This window comes from Embiotoca jacksoni, unplaced genomic scaffold, assembly GCF_022577435.1.
Source record: "Embiotoca jacksoni isolate LCO1_2020_lvr unplaced genomic scaffold, fEmbJac1.0.p SCAF_11, whole genome shotgun sequence".
Lineage (NCBI taxonomy): Eukaryota > Metazoa > Chordata > Actinopteri > Embiotocidae > Embiotoca > Embiotoca jacksoni.
The window spans coordinates 13,214,016-13,234,223 of NW_027185241.1; the positions used below are offsets into that span (position 1 = coordinate 13,214,016).

Genomic DNA, 20,208 nt, shown 5'->3' on the forward strand with positions numbered 1-20,208 from the left:
AGCCAAAAGCACCCCACATGTTACAGAATCTATATTTTACATGTATTTAATCCGCAAATGAATCAAAATAAATCAGTAGCAGAAGCTAATTATTTTTTTGCCAATATCACACATTTATGTAATTTAACACAGACAGCATTCCCACAAAAAAAAAAAAAAAAAAAAAAAAACGAATTTTCAAAGCTCTCGTGTGTTTCAATCTTTCTTTCTGATTGGATACGCAATTGTGAGCTGACCGTGTGAAACATTAGTCTCCTAAACGTGCCCCATAACAGCTGAGCTGTACTTGCTAACAGCATGGCCACATGTTAGGTTGTGACCCCAGCGTGTGCAGGAAGCACGGTCTGTTTGCTCTACATGAGAAGTACAGTACTGACTCCTGGAAGCTTCCCTGGTACGTTCCCTTTAAAAGCACAAGTTTTTACCCAAGTTGCTATATTTTGAACACAAGTAGGTGTGTGCTGTGGGTCATCAGTGTGGCCTGTCAGTTGAAACGAGAGAAGGAAAGAAAACAAAACAATGGTTTACATTACGCAACAACAGTCGCTTAAGTGTCCACTTGCAGATATTTACCTAAACGATTCAGTCTTTTAAACACTAATAAATCAAAGCCTTCGTCAACACCTGTAGTTCCTGCATTTTAGTATGAGTAATGGATCAAATGTACACACTGAAGTAAACAGAACTCGTAAACAAAGGATTTGAAAGTCCTTGGAGACCAGCAAATGTAAAGGTATTGTGAGTCATCAGAATTGCGCCCATAAATAGGGATCCATGAATGCACCCGTGACTAAAACGTTCCAGGACAGGATCATAACCAACAGTTGTGACTCTGGTTTTCATTTAGTGCGTGCAGGGGAGATGTTGGAGGCAGGTAAATCACACAGCTTTGCTCAAATCTGTTTTAAACAGCCAGGTTGTACGCAAATGTTTGAGCGCAACAAAAGAGATTGTCTTCCATCAAGTTGTCCTCGAGCAAGACAGACAAACCTTCCACATTTTTTTTCTGTCTTTAAATAGATCCTTTGGGGGGGGGAATACAGATTTGCAGAGAGTCCAAGTTTCCCCTTTGTAAGAGATATAACTGTATCCATCTGATTTTGTCTGGTAAAGAATTCCTTTGCGGATGAAAACAGGATAAAAAAATTTAAAAAAAGATGCTCTGCCATGTCATATTCACCTGATATAATCTCAACTATGCAGCTCACGAACAGCAGAATCATTGAACGATTATTACTTTTATAGCTGCGGTTGTGCTGATGATAATATCTGAAAGGATTCTCAGAGAGGATGGCTTCAGAGTGACTAACGTGGGAGATGCTTGTTATTCTGGGAACGGTTCTTGCATGCGATGTGAGAACACATGCTCTGTATAAGCAGTAAAAATAAGTGTTCCAGAGGCTGAGTGACTGGCACGCACGTTCACATGCAGATGCATTTATTCTGGCTGTGTGAAAGTGCTCAATGAGGGAATGCAGAATTTCCACACCTGCCATTCATAAGAGCCGTTCAGCTGGGTCACATGGTTTAATCTTAAGCAGCTGCATCGTTTTAACCACTTTAATAGCAAAATAATGGAGACGCAGGAGCCTGAATCTTTCAAACCTTCTCCTTTTTAGTCACACTCCTCCTGCACAGTATCTTAAGATATAGGTCATTTTTAATTCATGAAATGAAACTAATATTTCCCAATTCAGTGTTTTTGTTCTCAACATTTTGCTTCAACATGTTTTAATGCAAACAATTCAAAGTAAGATGATGGAGGAGGAGCGTGTCCTTGACTCAACCCTCATACAGATGCAATTGTTTTTACAGTCACTTCTTCTCTGGAAGTCATGTGTCCAATATGAGCCGAGATCTTCTCTGGAACAATAACTTTCTTTTTTTTTTTTAAACCAGTATCGCAGGGCTTTTAAATATAAATGAATGTCCTTTACAGTCAAGCCATAGTCAAATGAGTGCACACAATGCTGATTAAACCTTATCATTGCTGAATAAATATCTCTGTATTTCATAGTGTACAGAGTTTTAAAATCTGGTGTCTGGTGAGACATTCCCACACTGGCTGGATGAATGCATACTGGGCATGGTCTTTGAGCAGAGCATGTGCACCAGAGTCAGATAACTTCCTGTTTAGACATACACTAACTTGAATGGGGATAAAATAATTCAATCGTGCAGTTCTTCTAGACTTTCCAACTATTATCAATCCGAAGGGATCACATTCTGAGTGAAACGATTTATTTTGCAGGAGTTGTGACACTCCAAATAAGTGTCTCCTCCATTTTGCAGACGCATTGGTAGCCACTGAGTGTAGACTACAGGGGAGCCAAAGTGCGTCCCAATGGTGTTTTTGTAATTACGTTAACAACCAGAAGGGGGAGACAAAGGTTCCACATTGCAATTTGTGTCACTTTATACCTTTAAAGTGACAGAATTTGATGGATTTTGCGGCATAGTGTGGTATAGATAGTAAGGTGCACTCTCCTTATCCTTGAGTGATATCTTGAAGTACTTCAGCACATTCAGGAAGTTTTGTCTTTTACTTTTCTCTCCGCTTGTATTAGCAGCACAGTGGGGGATAGTCTTAAATCAGACCGTTACTGTTTGTTGTGAGGTCTTACAGGAAGTGAAAGGTTGGGCCCCATGAATGCTGTGTGGTGTAAGAGTTGCGGTCACATTGCACATTGTGGAGCACACCAAACATAAACTGACCTCGACATTATCATCCCAAGACTTGTGGGATTCTTGAGAATTTGTGTCCATATAACTTGAGCAAGACAAGAGGTTTTGTTTCTTACTTCAGTAGCATGCAGCAGTTTTTTTTTGTGATGGTAAAGAGAACTAAATAGGAAATGTTGGTGTAAAAAAAAGGAGAAAGGAGTTTAAGATAAAGAAATGAGAGAGAGAAAAGAGAAAAGGAGTGACTGAAGAGAGACAGGTGGATGTATCTTTCAAGTATTCAGACAAAGCCTCAAGCCTCCCTTTATCCTTTCTTATTTCCTCACTGCTCCATTTCAAGCTGAAGAAGAGCTTCCCTCCTACAGATTCCCAGAGGAGTCATCATCAGTGTGAGGAGGAGGCCAGCCTGCCTACTGCACATAACACAAACAAACAAATGCACACTTCTTTATCATACATCGACTCAGCCTCACATAAGCATAGACGGTGCATAACGTGTATTTGGCTGTATGTGTTTTTCCATGCAGAAAGAATTCAGTTGTTGTCATCCAATATGAATCTTGTATTGTTGTAAGACGCAATAAATTGACAGGCATGAATGACAAATGAGTTATAGAACGTCACACATTCATATTGCAGAATTGTTTTGCCTCCGTAGTGCCGTGCATTTGTGATATAAACAAACCTATCAGCAGTATTACACAGATTAGTTGTCTAGTGTTGGTCCTCGAATTAAAAGACCTGTCAATCAACGCAAGACTAATAGCAAGGTTTAATCTTGTGTTTTGATTATTGTTGAGATAACGCTGTTGTCTACATTTGGGGAAATAAATTGTGCCTTTATGCCTGTGTTTAATGTCATTATTGATCTCTTCTCTCCTTTAGACACCTTGTCAGTATCCAGTAACGACGCCCTGCAGCCAGGCTCCAGCCAAACCCTGGGCCCTCACAGCTCACCAGGCCCCAAACGTCCTGGGAACACTTTGAGGAAGTGGCTGACGAGCCCCGTGCGACGGCTCAGCTCCGGTAAAGCTGACGGCCACGTCAAGAAGCTCGCCCACAAGCATAAGAAGAACCGCGATGGCACCAGGAAGAATATGGACACAATGGCAGGCTCGCAGAAGGACTCTGACGACAGCGCGGCCACACCACAGGACGAGACCCTGGAGGAAGTAAGACCAGTGGATAGCCGTGACCCTGTCAGAACATACAGACCCAGTTTTGAGTCCGACCTGCAATTTCACAACCACTGTTCCTCCTTCCTCTCCAGCGTATGCGTAATGAGGGGCTGAGCAGCGGTACCCTGTCCAAGTCGTCCTCATCGGGCATGCAGAGCTGCGGCGAGGAAGAAGGAGAGGAAGGGGCCGACGCCGTCCCTCTACCTCCCCCTATGGCCATCCAGCAGCACAGCCTGCTGCAGCCCGACTCCCAAGATGACAAGGTGGGTCACACAGAGCAGTCTGTACACATACAGTACATAATTATACAGGGTGTGCAGGAAACTCAATACATAAAACCACATAGACAAATCATGGTTGTGAATTCAAGCTTAAAACAAATCAAAATAGATTTGTGTATTTTTGTATTTTAATTTAAGCGGTCCCATTTATTTTTTTTGCTTCATCCGTAATATGATGGTACACAAATAGAGATGTCACGTGCATCAATCAAGTCACATAAAAATACGATAAAATAACTAAGTTTAGGCACACGCAAAGCAGATTGCTCCTCACGAGATCTTTGCTTTAACTTTAACTTATAATCATGATTTTGGTGTTATATAAACATCATCACTCAGAGCTGAACCTTTATTTTGGCACTAACAACGTTTCTTTTTTTCTCTTATTTTCTTAACGGTTGCATGTTCCTTCCTTCAGCATTATGTTGATTTCTGTTCTGCGTCCCTTCTGTCACGGTTTCCCTATCTCTCCATGTAAAACCACTTCATCACCTCCTTTATTTAACCACTTTTTTTCTTTCTTTCACTAACTAAACCTCATCCCCTTGGAATGTGATTATTTTCCTGTTGCTAAAGTGAATACTCCATTCACGTGTGTCTGCAGTAGCGAAGTGTGTGGGACTAAATGATCATGTACAGAGGATCCTTCAAAGTCATTCCCTGCAACCGGGCCTCAGACCTAGAGGCAAACTTTCTGTCCAATGGAGTATTAAGCAACACTGTTTGCTGTGTATAAGTTGTTTGACCAATCGTGGTGCGTGTGCTTGAAGAGCACTCCAATCCCAGATTTTGCCCTTGCACCTGAACCGACCTCATAACCCATGTTTCCCCGAGACCAGCCTGTGATTGGCTCCAACTTGGTCCCCAATTAACCCTTTTATTAGGGACATCACCAAGTCCTTATTTGGACATGTGGAATATCGGGGTCCTAACACAACAATGGTGAGCCTGATCGTATACAATCGCAGAGAATGTTTGACGACTGTACGCATGCAGCATGCCAAGTTTTATAACATTTGTCATGTTTTGTACTTAAATCATAACCTCCCGTTTTCTCTCTGTTTTTCAGTCTGCATCTCGCCTGTCCGCTCGTCCCAATAGTTCAGAGACGCCGAGCGCGGCTGAACTGGTCAGTGCCATCGAAGAGCTGGTGAAGAGCAAGATGGTGAGATAGAAATCATAAACAACACTTGCAAGTACTTGCGAATGCGGGGAGGCTGTGGCTCAGTCGGTAGAGTGGGTTGCACACTAATCGGAAGGTTGGTGGTTCGATCCCCAGCTCCTCCTGTCCACATGCCTAAGTGTCCTTGAGCAAGACACTGAACCCTAAAATTGCTCCCAGTGGTGTACCATCAGTGTGTTGTAAGTTGCTTTGGATAAAAGCATCAGCTAAATGTAATGTAAAATGTGGCACCCAAAAAACATTGTGATGCAAACATACACACACATGTTTTTTCTTTTTTTTCTTTTTTCTGGTGTTGGTGAACGGCATCATGGCCTACTAGTCATCTGTTAGGACTGTGACTAACTACGCCAGCTGTCCTGTTTCAGCAAATGGACATTGCACTCTGGCCAATATCCCCAAGATGCTCACTGGCCTATATACATGATATTAAATGAAACATACTGCTGTCTAACAGTTCTTTCTTTCTACCTCTTCATTCCTCTCTTTTTTTGCTCCTCTTCCTCCTCTCTTTGCCTCTGTACTCCTTCTTTTCTTAGTCACTGGAGGACCGTCCCAGTTCTCTATCAGTGGAGCAAGGCGACAGCAGCTCTCCATCTCTTAACCCCTCCGATAACTCCCTCCTCTCCTCCTCCTCGCCCATCGATGAGTTGGACGAGCGCAAATCTGGCTTCTTCAAGAGAAGACAGTGAGTTACAAGCCTGTGTCTTGTTAGAGTTTCGATAAACAAAAGCCACTTGAGCCCAGTCACTTAATCACGTTTGCCTCCGTTTGTGTGCTTATATGGAACATTTCTGATGTTCATCCACGACTTAGCACCCCATTTATATTACACGGTGACAATTTCTGTTTTCTGTCTGTCAGTTACGTGCTTCTGGAGCTGGTGGAGACCGAGAGGGACTATGTCAGAGACCTGGGATCAGTAGTGGAGGTAAAAAAAATAACATATTAAAGTATTTTAAGTTTTCAGACACAGTTTTTTGGGGGGTTTTACAAATTGGTCGACCTTCTTCCTTGCAGGGCTACATGAGCAGGATGAAAGAGGAAGGAGTACCAGATGACATGAGAGGAAAAGACAAGATCGTCTTTGGAAACATCCATCAGATCTATGATTGGCACAAAGAGTAGGCTGACATTCTTCTTTAGTTAACATACCCTGCAAATCATTCTACAAATTAAAAATACCAAAAGCAAAACTACCAGCAAGGCCTATACAACAGGAAAAAACATTTAAAAAAAAAAGAAAAGCAGTTCACACCATGTACCTGGACAGGTTAAATCATGTGTTTCTCTCTCACAGTTTATTCCTGGGAGAGCTTGAAAAGTGTTTGGAGGATCCCGACAGGCTGGCTCCTTTGTTTGTCAAACAGGTAAGAACTATTCACTTTTTCTTTGTATCCTGGTTTTTCTTCAAAGATGGATTATCGAGTGCATTTTATAGAATTCCAACAACAGTGAGGGAATAATATGCCCCAACTTGTCACATCTCTTCTGAAACTAAAAAGTACCTTTGTGTTACAGGAGCGGAGGCTGCACATGTACATTGTGTACTGCCAGAACAAGCCTAAATCGGAGCATATTGTGTCAGAGTATATTGACACTTATTTTGAAGTAAGATTGTTAAATCATTATACACCTTCTACCGACAGCGTAGTCTCTATATTGCACTCTCCGTGTGATTAATCTTTATTAGAGATAATGTATTTTTGTCTTTCATCAGGACCTGAAGCAGCGATTGGGGCACAGATTACAAATCACTGACCTGCTAATCAAACCTGTCCAACGCATAATGAAGTACCAGCTTCTGCTCAAGGTAAATTATTCAGTGTTTTTTTACATTCTGGGAGAACTAAAACTATTCCTTATATTAAATATACATTACTGATCATCAAAATCAGTATTTTTTTTTTTTAAACATTTGACCTCTTTCTCAGGATCTTCTCAAAATCTCTAAGAAGGCAGGAGCGGATACGACAGAGCTGGAGGTACAGTCAGATAAAGTGTTCAAGTTTCAGCACAAACTTTATTGAAGTGATAAAAATCTCCTCTTCTGTGAGCTGCATAACTATCTAAGCTAAAATTGCAGTTCTGTGGTATTTTTACTTGACTCGTATGCCAGCTCTTTATCTTCAAGTTTGTTGTCCTCTCATGTTCTACTGTAGAAAGCTGTAGAAGTGATGTGTGTGGTCCCTAAACGCTGCAACGACATGATGAATGTTGGGCGCCTTCAAGGCTTCGAGGTAAGTCTGCTCTTCATACAATCAGAAGTGTGTGCACGTCTGCAGAGTAAAAAGTGTCAAATAGTTATACTCTGCAGAAATTAATTTGTAGTTTCAGTCATCTGCCACTGGGTGTCAGTGTGCAGCCATTTTGGGATATATAAGTAGTATAGAGTAGGTAGTTGGTTAGATGTTGTTTGTTCATTTTTTTTTCTCTTGCTTGCTCCAAAGTAAACTTATGAAAACTACTTTCTCACCTCCACTGTCCATATCTTTCCTCTGATCCCCTGCACCTCTGCTCTTCGGTCCTCAGGGTAAAATTGTGGCTCAGGGCAGATTGCTCCTCCAGGACACCTTCATGGTTTCGGACCAGGACGGAGGACTCCTATCAAGGATGAAAGAGAGGAGAATCTTTCTGTTCGAGCAGATAGTTATCTTCAGCGAACCCTTGGACAAGAAGAAAGGCTTTTCTACTCCTGGCTACCTCTTCAAGAACAGCATCAAGGTGAGTGCAGCTCACCTCGTAACCTTGCTAACATTAGAGTAACATGCATAAATTACATTGAAGCGAAATTCCTCCAGTTCCCTTTTATAAATCTTCCTCCTCACCTCTTTCTTCCACCTTCCCTGCCTCCATCACTCCAGGTGAGCTGGTTGGGTCTAGAAGAAAATGCAGAGGACCCCTGCAAGTTCACACTGACCTCCAGATCATCTAGCGGTAATCTGGAGAGGTACACCATTCATTCAACGAGCCCGGGAGTCAGTCAAGTCTGGGTCCACCAGGTCAGCCAAATACTGGAGAACCAGCGCAATTTCCTGAATGGTAAGATTGTTGTACTTACTGCTGTGGACACAAAATTACGCAGTTAAACACCAGAAATGTTGATGGATTTGGTCCTTTAGAGTTAGAGGAGCGTCACGTTTGAGTTTGCAGGATTGCCTTAAAACTAATTCAGCCTCTTTTGTTATGTTTAAGGATTTTTACACTAAAAGAGTAATGTGACATGAGTAAAAATCTTACCCCTTGTCCTCTCCCGCAGCTTTGACATCACCCATAGAGTACCAGAGGAACCACGTGGGTGGTGGTGGGCCGAGCGGTCCACCCAGCAGTAGCAGCGGTAGTACTGCGGGCCTCCCAGGAGGCAGCAGCTCCAACAGTACCTCCAACATGGGAGGAGGTGGCGGCGGCGGTGGCTCTGGAGGATCAGGGGCCAGCTCCGCCTCCCTGTGCGGCCCTCGCACCCGACCCTCCCGCATCCCCCAGCCATCCTCACGACTCCCCCAGCCCGTACACCACCACCATCCCCCGGGCCCCGAGGGGCCCGACAGATCAGCAGGTATGTGGTCACCCGGCCACCCCCAGTCCTTCCCCTCTAACCCCTACTCAGACATCACAACAAACGGGGAGCTGTTAGCCCCTGAGGTCCCTAAGATGAGGATGCTGGATAGTCCTCATGGAAGTAACAGTAATAACAGTAACAGGCCATCAGGTTGTGTGGACGGCAGTATCAGACAGGCGCTGGGAGGCTACGAAGACACGCAGAAGCATCAAATGGCTGCTACACCACAGATGCCAGTGGCTCCTCTGAGTTTTTCTCTTAAAAGCCCTCGAGTGGGGACAGTTGCTCCCCTGATTTCACCTCAAACTCCAGGAGCAGGAGGAAAGGAAGCACTTGTCCCCTCCAGCCCAGCACATAAAGGAAACGCATTCTGGGCCACCGTCCCAGCTGTGCCCCCCTCTCCCACCAGCAGGCCTGGCTCCTTCTCCTACCCCAGTGACAACGGTGGCGGAGGGGACTCTTTGGGCCGAGGAAGTCACGGGACGCCCTCTCATCACCGCCACTCCAGCCACAGTAAGGACATAGACCGCATGAGCACCTGCTCCTCCACCAGCGAGCAGTCCATACAGTCCACCCAGAGCAACGGGGTAAGATGCCACGTCGAGGCCCAGGCTTCAGTGAGGCCTGGAGCTTCTCGCTAGTCACTAACCCCACCCTCACCGACCGGCTGTCAGTCAGTCCCTCCCTGCCGCTGGCTCTAAGAATGGCTTGTACATGCAACGACTGCTCCTGCTGAAACACTGACTGACTGAAGATTAACGCCTCTCTGAGTGCACTAACTTCACCAACATTGTGTGCGCAAGACTTTTCTGGCTCACCCAGAATGTACTAACAGTGTGGATCTGACTCACTCGCTGCTCAGAGCAACTGTTGTATCTGCTTTTTTGAGATGCTCTCTGAGCTTCAGTATATGTTTGCTTTTCCTCTGTACCTAATAGGCACTAACAGTTAGCAGATGGCTTCTACAAAAACCATTTCTCTTTTGCATTCATTCTTCTGCGGGGAGATTGTCACCTGACTATCGTCGAACTGTGCTCATGTTTACGAGGAGCTTTTTCACGTTACCACCTTTCTCATTCTTTGCTGCAAGATGACTTTGTCAGAACTTTGCAGCAGTTAACCTTGCAGCTGCACCAGCTTCCTACAACTTCCTCTGATTTTGTGTCTTCTGTATTTTCTCAAGAAAATAGTTTTTCACTTGAACTTGTCTCTGCCCATGGAAACGTAAAGCTGTGTACTTCAGCATCTCTGGCCGGAGGATTGTAACTTTCACTTCACAACTTCTCTATCTCACATAGTGATCAGCACTAGAGACATAAACAAGTGCTTTATATACTTCGGCAATACTTCCATTGCTGCATGCATTAGACATATTCACAAAGTCCATTTTTCTTCTCTGATCCCGTCAATCAAATCCTACATTTGATTGGTGTAAAGCAACACTTTTCTACTTCCCTTTCAGACATGTATTGCATTTATGTATTTTCATGTGTGCATTTAATGTGTTGTTTGTGTGTGTGTGTGTGTGTGTGTGTGTGTGTGTGTGTGTGTGTGTGTGTGTGCGCGCGTGTGTGTGCGCGTGTGCATGCGCGCGCGCAGTTTCACATTGTGCTGTTTGAATACTTTCGTGTGCATCAAGTTTTATAATCTTCTTCTCCGACAGAGTGAAAGCAGTAGCAGCAGCAGCAGCGTGTCCACCATGTTGGTGACCCAGGACTATGTGGCAGTAAAGGAGGATGAGATTAGCGTGGTGCAGGGTGAGGTGGTCCAAATGCTAGCCAGCAACCAGCAGAACATGTTCCTGGTGTACCGGGCGGCCAATGAGCATTGCCCCGCCGCCGAGGGCTGGATCCCTGGCTACGTATTAGGACACACCTCATCCTCCATCACACCCGATCTCCCCGAAGGAACCATCAAGTAAGAAGTGGCACAAAAACAGGCAATTTCAGATGACACAATTCATGACAAACACATGGCTGTAATGATGATTGTGCAATAATGGAATTTAAAAACAGAAACTTCTCCCTTTTTTTTTTTTTGGTCCAGAAAATCATTATCATGGCACACAGCACTTCGTATCCGCCGGAAGTCTGAGAAAAGAGACAAGGAGGGCAGGAAGATGGAGAATGGCTACCGCAAGTCTCAGGACAGCCTGGCCAACAAAGTCTCTGTCAAGGTGAAAAGTCTGAAGAGCACTCTTACTGCAATAAAACAATTTCTCTCTCTTTCCTTTTTTTTTTGCTTTTATAGTTTGTGCAAGAACTCTAATTTTGTCCTTAAATTTTTATTTCAGCTTCTGAATCCCAACTTCATCTATGATGGTATGTACACATTGTTGGCTTCAACTAAGAAATGTTTGTCTGTAGTTGTACAACTCTCTTTGTGAGGACCAGTTTGTGCCCCTGCAAAGGGCCTGTTGAGGGTTGGTTTTAGGGTTAAGGTTGGAATTAGGGTTAAAGGTAAAGTGGTTGGGATTAGACATGTAGTTGTGATGGTTAGGGTAAGGTGCTGAGGAAAGCATTATCCTCACTAAGATAGCCATACAAATGTGTGTGTGTGTGTGTGTGTGTGTGTGTGTGTGTGTGTGTGTGTGTGTGTGTGTGTGTGTATGTGGAAAGAAAGGAAACAAACCTTACAAATCCATGTAATTGATTTAAGTCATTATGGTCTGTTATATTTTCAAACATGTTTCTTTCCTTTCATACTTGCAAACTTCTAATTTGTAATTTAATTTAATTTAATCTCCAGCTCCACCAGAGTTCCTCGTTCCTGTTAGTGATGCAGCATGTGAGAGTGGCGACAGCGTTACTCTGAGGTGTAAAGTGTGTGGTCGACCCCGGGCCAGCGTCACCTGGCGTGGACCTGACAACAACACTCTGAGCAACAACGGACACTACAGCATCTCGTACAGGTACAGCTTCAGTGTTGAGTCAATCATTCTCTCTAAGCTGGACAAAAACATGAGCAGTTGATTTCAATTCAATTATTGTAGCGACACCGATCCCTGGTAAGAATGCAGATGTGCTGTTAACGAACACATTTAAAGACATGAGAATAAAACAGTAGGAGCCTGAGTGGTTTATAGGATATACAGTCATTATTCTGAGAAATATTAAGTGCAACTGTACGTTTGGCATTTTGGTAATTTAATGCTTCACTTGGTGCATTTTGTCTCACTGTTTGTTCCCCTTCATTCTTTGTTTCTGCAGTGAGACAGGCGAGGCATCCCTGCGTGTCCTGTCGGTGTCTGTGGAGGACAGTGGTGTGTACACCTGCATTGCTACAAACGCAGCAGGCACTGTCACCTCCTCCGCCAGCCTCGGAGTCTCAGGTGAGAGTCCTGCCATGGTAGAAACCCTTTAACTATTAATTTGTCGGTGTGCTGCATTGCACATATTTTAAACCTGTAACACACTGAACTGTTTACAGTAGTAAAACCTTGACTCGTAGATAATATAACCTTGACTCATAGTTAATATAACCTTGACTCATAGTTAATATGTGCTCTCAGGAACCCCTGATGATGGCAGTGAAGCTCTGTGGAAAAGCAGCTTTGAGTCTCACTACACAGAGATCACTGAGCTAGGAAGGTAAGATTGTCCCGATGAACTCCCCCTTAAATTTCAGATCCGCCATACGGTTCTTCTTGACCACATCAAAGTTAATAAATTCTCAGTATTACTGATCTAATGACTAGTGGCAGCAATATGTTGGTTACAGCTGAAGACACCTGGATGAGGACGAAATGTAATTTCTTGCTTATTGTATACACTGGATGAGCTAATTAGTTGGAATACCTGTAAGAAGTAGACCAATATTCCCAATCCAAGAGTGTGTATCCTCCTGGGGTTACTTTTCCTGTTAGATCAGGTCCAGGGAAATGCATTATAGTTCCAGTAAATATAAATATGAACCACAACTGAAGACAGTGGATATAAACAAAATGTAAACAGAATGTTTGATTTCAACAAATCTCAAGGTGCAAGGTGCACCACAATTTTAAATATGTATTTTTAATTTCTACTCCACAGGGGCCGGTTCTCAGTGACCAAGCGGTGCGACCAGAGAGGGAGTAAACGCACAGTCGCAGCAAAACATGTCAGCAAGAAGTTGTTGCGTCGAGAACAGGTGCTGCAGGAGATCAGACTCCTCCAGGCTCTGGACCATCCCAACCTGGTCAGGCTGCTGGACACATATGAGACAGCCAGTAGCTACGTAATCGTACAAGAGATGTAAGTTCTGCAGCGTTTCCATTTAACTGTTGTGTCGCTCTCATTGTCTGAAAAATATATACCGATTGCTCCGGGGAATTTTTATGTCACTCATATGTGTTCTGTGTGTGTGTGTGTGTGTGTGTGTGTGTGTGTGTGTGTGTGTGTGTGTGTGTGTGTGTGTGTGTGTGTGTGTGTTATCAGGGCAGACCAGGGACGCTTCCTGGATTACGTAGTAAGCTGGGGTAACCTGACTGAGGAGAAGGTGGCTTTATACCTCAGAGACATTCTTGAAGCTCTCCATTACCTGCACAGCTGGAGGATAGCACACCTTGATCTCAAAGTAAACATGTATTCTTAAATCAGTGTAGAGCACAAAGAATTGCTTTATTATTTTCCTATTTTAAGTATTTCATTGTTTAAGTAACTTTTAAGAAGAACTTGCAAAAAAAATATTTGATTGCAGCATCTTCAATGACAATATTTTGTGTTTTTTTTTCTTAGAACTTTATGAAAGTAATCTTTTTTTATGACAGTTTTCGATATCACCATGGATTCTGGGAGATGAGACTTGACAAATGACATGTATAGAAGTTCTGAGGGCAGTTTTTTTTTATTTGTATTTCTTCATCAGCAAACTAAACTGCTTTTTGTGTTTGTCCTCTCTACAAAGTATCACAGCAGTCCACAAGCCACTTAAAACAACATAAGCTGGATCTCAGTTTGGCCCAGTGGTTTCACTGGTGTTGAAGATGTTTCTTTGTGTCTAAAACTCCCTTTTTCCTGCTCCGACAGCCTGAGAACATTGTTGTGGAACATGCGTCCTCCCAGCCGGTAATCAAGCTGACAGACTTCGGTGACGCTGTGCAGCTGAACCCTCCCTCCTCCTACATCCATCCTCTCCTGGGCAGCCCGGAGTTCTCTGCTCCTGAACTGGTCCTGGGTCAGCCGGCCTCACTGATGTCTGACCTCTGGAGCTTAGGTCAGTAGAGAAATCTTCATACATTGGATTTTTAGCTCGAGCATTTGTACGTTCATTACATTTTGTCTTAATTCAATATTTTGAGGCTTCAGGTGAGGCTCTGCTGTTGTATATAGATTATAAATTTCCACAGGAAAATACTGAATAGAAAAATGTCTTTTATTTAGTGAAGGATTGTTAAAGCAGTGTTGTTATAACGGGTATTTAGGAAGTAAACAACATGGCAAAAGTAAAATGGTGAATTCTCAGTCGCCTTACTATACATAAGTGGCATTACTGTTTTGATATATCTAGGACATGTGCATTATTACAGATTGTTGATATGAACGTAAATTTATTATAAAAATCTGAATCACTGAAAATGATCAGCTCATATTTCATCTCACTGACTGAGTAACCTGCTGATTGGCTGAGGCTTCGGTGAGACTGCAGGTAAATCAGATCTTTAGAACAGACTGTCCGCACTGTTATTTGCTCGGGAATGGATTGGATTTGGTGTGTCCAGACATCACCTCCCTGTCTGCATGGGTTGTTGTCGTAACAACGTACACACAGCAACGCTGATGACACGGCTTTCTAACGTGGAAGCCGCCAGCGCAGAAGTGCAGGCAGTTTGTTTTTGGTTTCCGTCTATGGACTGTTGTTATCGTTGTCCACTACAGCACCAAAATCGTCACTCTCTGACAGCATTCTCCAAACAGATTTGGGCTGTTAGTCTGAACAAGGCTTAATTATCAGTGTATTCATGGAGTGGATGCTTTACAGGGGTGGTGACCTACGTTGTACTGAGCGGCGCCTCTCCCTTCCTGGATGAGAGCCTGGAGGAGACGTGTCTGAACATCTGTCGCCTGGACTTCAGCTTCCCTGAGGACTACTTCCAAGGCGTGAGCTCAGCCGCCAGAGACTTTGTCCGCATGCTGCTCCAGGGTGAGCCGGAGCAGCGGCCCTCCGCGGTGTCCTGCCTGCAGGATCCCTGGCTCCAGCCTCGGGGTGTGTTAAACAGAGATGCTGGACACGCCACCTTAAATCACACGCAGCCACCAGCATCTCCGAACCATTTCAGCACACACCTGGACACCTCCAGGCTTATTTCCTTCATCGAGAGACGGAAACACCAGAACGACGTTCGACCCATCGGCACCATTAAGGCCTTCCTTCACAGTCGCCTGCTCAACCACATGTGACCACCAGGAACTGCTTGCCAGTGCTGCTTTCTCTCGGTGCGGGTGATTTAAAAACCTACTGAGAGGACCACCAGTGACACGCCTACCATGATCCCCTCTTCCTTCACTAAACCACAAAAGTCGTGCTGCTGCTGACTTACTGACCTCTGCTGAACCCCCTTTGACTCTCCCCCAGCTCCCCCTCCTTTAACTTTGGCATATTGTTATTATGCCGGCACAACAAAATGAACTGCTGGAATCTCTTTGAGATTTCAAACCTTGACTCAGCAGGGAGAAACCGAACTTTCTCAACAAGCCAGCGTGAGCAAGTCTTGCGTTTCGGACAGTGTTAAAGAAAATAGGATACTGTATTATAAGAATACTTCAGGCTGCTTTCGTTTGAACACAAGATTTTTTTTTTTTTTTTTGTAATGAGAGATTACTTTTTGTAAATGAAACTATGTACAGCGAGGAAACCGAGAACTCTCTTTATTCACACCTTTTGGAAAACAAAAGGGACGTAAGCAGACAGAAAACAAGAGAAAGGAGATGTGTGTGGAGAGAGTGGCACCCATCAGCAGGGTCCACTTATTCTGGAACAAGTCGTAACTACCAAAACCATGTTTTCCAGGAACACACTAAACTTACATTCAGTGCAATAGTTTGCTTATCTTTATTCACCTACTTCAGTTTGAAAGGTTAAACAATTTCAGTTTGTGACACCAAGAAAAATGAACTTGAACGAGAATTAAAGCCACTTGGCAAAGAAGAAGAAGAAAAAAAAAAGCATATTCGGCAAAAGTTCCTCCGATTTCTACCTGCATCCGCCTTATTTGTAAATAACCTTTACCTGCTTTTCGTTCTCATTTTGAAGAATTTGGATCAAACGAACAAAAGCTATTCCGTTTCGCCGAGTGTTAGTGAGTCCACGCAGGGAGGCGAGGTCGCTCCCTCAGCAGCTGGATTCGCAACACGAATAAACCGCTACTAGAAATGCACCCGTATTTTGCATCAGTTCTCATGTGCAATGTTGCAGCTTTAACATTTATGCAACTATTTATGAAGACTTGTGTTGTAGCCGTATTCTTAAAAAGGCATGTACGTACCTGGTACTGCAATAGATGTCTGTATTGTGTTAACTCTTATGTATTAAGTTCAGTATTAATATCTGGAAAACCCAGAGACAAGGGAGGGTTTTTCTGGAATAATGTATAAAAAAAAAAAAAAAAAAAAAAAAAAAAAAATGTGTATCTATGAAATATAGGCACTTATGCTTTCATTTTGTCCTTGTTTTTATTTTCTGTAACAATACCAAAGTTGGCTATGCTTTCTTTTCCTGCTAGTGTGCGTGCGTGTGTGTGTGTGTGTGTGTGTGTGTGTGTGTGTGTGTGTGTGTGTGTGTGTGTGTGCGTGTGCGTGTGCGTGTGTGCGTGTGTGTGTGTGCGTGAGCGTGTGTGTGTGTCTGTCTGTGTTTTTGTTTTTTTTTAATGATTTTTCATGTTAAGTTATAACATCCCACACTGAACCCAGACATACAACTGTTTGCAACCGTTCCGCGTGGCTTTATTTATTCTTATTGTAATAAGAAATTGTTTGGTGGTTTATTGCTGAAAAAAAAAAAAAAAAGATATTTCACCTGTCTGTTTTCAAGCTGTGCACAAAGTGGTTTGCCGTGCGAGTTTGTTTGGCTTCTGTAGGTAGATACTGGTGTATGTTGCTAGATTTATTTAGCATCTCGGTTTGACATCATAAAACAGAATTGGTTTGACATCCTCACCGAGCAACAGGTCTGGAAAAAGTGCTCCTCGTGGCCAATTCAGCATGGACAGTTGCACCTTTTAGGAGACTCTTGTACCACCAACATTTCAAATATATCCCTTTGATAAATATCCATCAGCATTAACAGGTATCTGCCATGAAAGAGGTTTCCGCCAGTTCTTTTCATTTGAAATGACTCAATGTTTTTAGGTCAAGAAGTTGTTGAAAACGTCCTTGTTTTTATTTAAAGTGCCAGTTGAGTTGAGTCAACCTAGAGAGGTGGGTGAAACTGAGAAGGTGCATTGTTTCTTATTTGATTTGAAGGTTGGAAGAGTTACCGACAGATAATCTGAAGTGGATAACACGTTGAATTTAATGACTCTAATCGGTCTGTACAGTCTACGTCTCTCATTTTTGTGTCCTTCTTATTTATTGGTGTGGATCTGGGTTTCCCAAAATCGTGCTGTTGATCACTTTATCAAATCCTCTTAAAGCCTATTCATGGAAGAATATAACCTACGTAATCCAATGCCTTTGGGAAACCTGTCCGATTCATGATGTAAAGATGTACAGAGAGGGTTGCGCAGTTTGCCCGCACCCAGGATGTAAACCTCATAACTGTCATATTTTAAATACACATAGAACAAGACTGCAGCAATGTCATCTTGAATGTCTTATTATGACTTATTTTTACTTTTGCATGTATATTTCTTTGTACAGAAGATTGTGTTTACATGTTGCTGTGTGTTGTAAATAATTTATTTTGTCTTCTGTTATTTTGCCATTAAACGTACAAGGAACAAGTGGCATTACTGAAAATTTGTGCGCTCGTAGTTCACTCATGCACGCCCACATATGAAAATGTAGTTTGTGTTGAAACTGTTTTCAGTCATTCATCATTTCCCAAAACTATCAGGTGTAGGAAAGTGAGGTAATGCTGTTAATTCCCAGCATGAGAAGAAATCAGGGGAAAACCCTTCACTGCCAATTAAAAGGAATTCAAACAGGAAAGGTATGCAACTAGAAACTGCTGCGTAAAACCAGATTGCACAGAGGATATGTTTTTGTTTTCAGTTTACATTAGATCTCGGTAGAAAACCAACACAGCCGCTGCACGTGGGTTTTTTTTTGTATTCTTGCATAAAATTGTCGTGATGAATTTGATATTTGGAACGACCGGGGGGAAAACCTGCGTTTAAAAGGAAAAAATGAAAAGCAAAATAAGAAGACAGGAAACAACTCCAATGAAGATCTGTATGCGATCACGCGTAAAAAAGGAACCGAAACGGGGTGTTATTGATCTTATCTGTCGCCTGCAGATGCTGTTGCTCTGGATGAATCTTTGCATGCAATGACTGTTGTGGTGTTTTAAAGAACACACAGTTCCCCCACCTCCTCAATCCACTTCTATTGTTACTCATGTGCTCAGAGAACAAACAGGAGTTATCATAAAGACCTTTTTTTATTCTCTGATGTACATGTGATGATTATCATCCTCATGTGTTTGGCATTTGAGAAAACCATTTAAAGATGTATGAGGAGGAGGAGGAGGAGGAAATGAATTGTGCTGTTGTTGTCTTGCAAATTCAACAGCTTCAAATCCTGTGAAATGGAAGCTTTGTTGTTTACATTCACACAACTTGTTCACCTGGAGCACCTGCGTCTCTGCAAGTGATCACGCTGAACACTATTTAACACTTGTATAAAAGGGATTCGGTTTCTTATCAGGTGTGAAATCCATTTTGAATTTAGCAACAGCAACAATTTTGCATGAAACCACAGAGAACATGTCTGTGCAATGTCCACAGACAAAGTGATCAAAATCTCATGCAAGAGCTGTGAAGTGTAAAGGTTTCTTCTGTCTTTGGCAGATGTTTATCTTGGCCTGACCTATGAACAAAATCTTATATTTTCAGCGTTGGTTATACACGTTGCTTTAAGTCCACTGATTTAGCATTCATAAGCAGCGTATAAAAATATGTATGATAGCTGTAAGCAGATATAAGTGTTTATTTTTCATAACATCACTCCTCCTGTGGCCACTCATTAGAGGACGCTGATTTATAATAATAAAAACAAATTGTGATAATAGAAAAGACGTCTTCAAAAGACAAGTTATAACACTTGAAATGTCCTTATACCTGCTTACAACTGCATTATGGTCTCTTGCAAACCATTTATTAAGGGCCCGAGCATCGGTGCGAAAGCCCTATTGTTTGTCGTAAAAATGTTCTTCGTCGTTCGTCGTCAGTCGCTCCCGCGTAAAGTGATTTTCCTTTTTGGAGGCTTTATCATATTCAAAAACTCGTGAAAGTGGATACGCATATGTCTCCCGGTGAAACATTTGGTATTCTAGTGGAGTCGCGAGTGGGCGCGGCCAAATGGCTCGAGAGCGCCCCCTACAGAGATGCCCCGCCGGCCACACGTTTACCTAAACTCACTAAATCCGGTGGACACATGTATCATACCTGGACGCACAAAAAAGTGACATTGCACCGTTACGTCAACTCGACAGGAAGTCCACCATTTTGAATTTAGTCGCCATTTTGGGCGATTCTGACACGTTGGACTTTGTCGAACTCCTCCGTGGGATTTTGTCGCACCGACTTGAATTTAGATTCTATGGATAGATAACATGTTGGGGATTAAATCTTCTTAAAATAATTCGTTTTCGTCGATGTGTGTGCCCGTAAAGAGGTGGCCATTTTGAGCGTCTCGCCATGAAACTACGAGTTGCTTTACAGTAAATGTTATGTACATGGACCGACCTTCTCCAAACATCACAGGTCTGATAACAGCTCTGCTCTGAAGACCCCTGTTGGGTAATATTCACTCATAGTCACAGCGCCCCCTGTTGGCCACTGGAAATGACACTTTTCATACTTTCACATTCTCCGTGGAGCTGGTTGATCACATGAACCTGAAGTCGGGTCACAATAACCTAAACATGGAGTTGATGCTATATTGAGACATTCGTTGGACTTTGTCAGCGGGCGTCTCCATGACGATGAGGTAAAGTGTGATGTCTCGCCGTGACACAGGAAGTTGATGTTTAAAGTCAAAGGCTGCTTGAAACCTCACGAAACGTGTGACATGCATCCGGCGTGGTGAGACGATACATCTGATGTGTTTTGCGAGTGGGCGTGGCCAAACAGCTCGCTCGCCGTGACACAGGAAGTTTATGTTTAAGGTCAAAGGATGCTTGAAACCT

The 20,208-nt window shown here is 43.0% G+C and overlaps 1 protein-coding gene across 1 annotated transcript in view; it reads left to right on the forward strand.

Moving 5' to 3' along the window:
• triob (trio Rho guanine nucleotide exchange factor b) overlaps positions 1-17,800 on the forward strand; it is a 106,096-nt gene extending 88,296 nt beyond the window's left edge. The window contains 24 exon segments of the mRNA XM_069143219.1: positions 3,568-3,854; positions 3,953-4,123; positions 5,211-5,306; positions 5,864-6,012; positions 6,189-6,255; positions 6,345-6,448; positions 6,625-6,694; positions 6,846-6,935; positions 7,045-7,137; positions 7,259-7,309; positions 7,487-7,564; positions 7,857-8,048; positions 8,189-8,366; positions 8,584-9,470; positions 10,547-10,800; positions 10,930-11,059; positions 11,177-11,204; positions 11,632-11,794; positions 12,093-12,214; positions 12,395-12,473; positions 12,915-13,115; positions 13,299-13,437; positions 13,890-14,076; positions 14,842-17,800. Coding sequence (XP_068999320.1) covers positions 3,568-3,854; positions 3,953-4,123; positions 5,211-5,306; positions 5,864-6,012; positions 6,189-6,255; positions 6,345-6,448; positions 6,625-6,694; positions 6,846-6,935; positions 7,045-7,137; positions 7,259-7,309; positions 7,487-7,564; positions 7,857-8,048; positions 8,189-8,366; positions 8,584-9,470; positions 10,547-10,800; positions 10,930-11,059; positions 11,177-11,204; positions 11,632-11,794; positions 12,093-12,214; positions 12,395-12,473; positions 12,915-13,115; positions 13,299-13,437; positions 13,890-14,076; positions 14,842-15,260 — 4,235 coding nt within the window. The 3' untranslated portion in view covers positions 15,261-17,800.
• Positions 17,801-20,208: the final 2,408 nt, after the last annotated feature.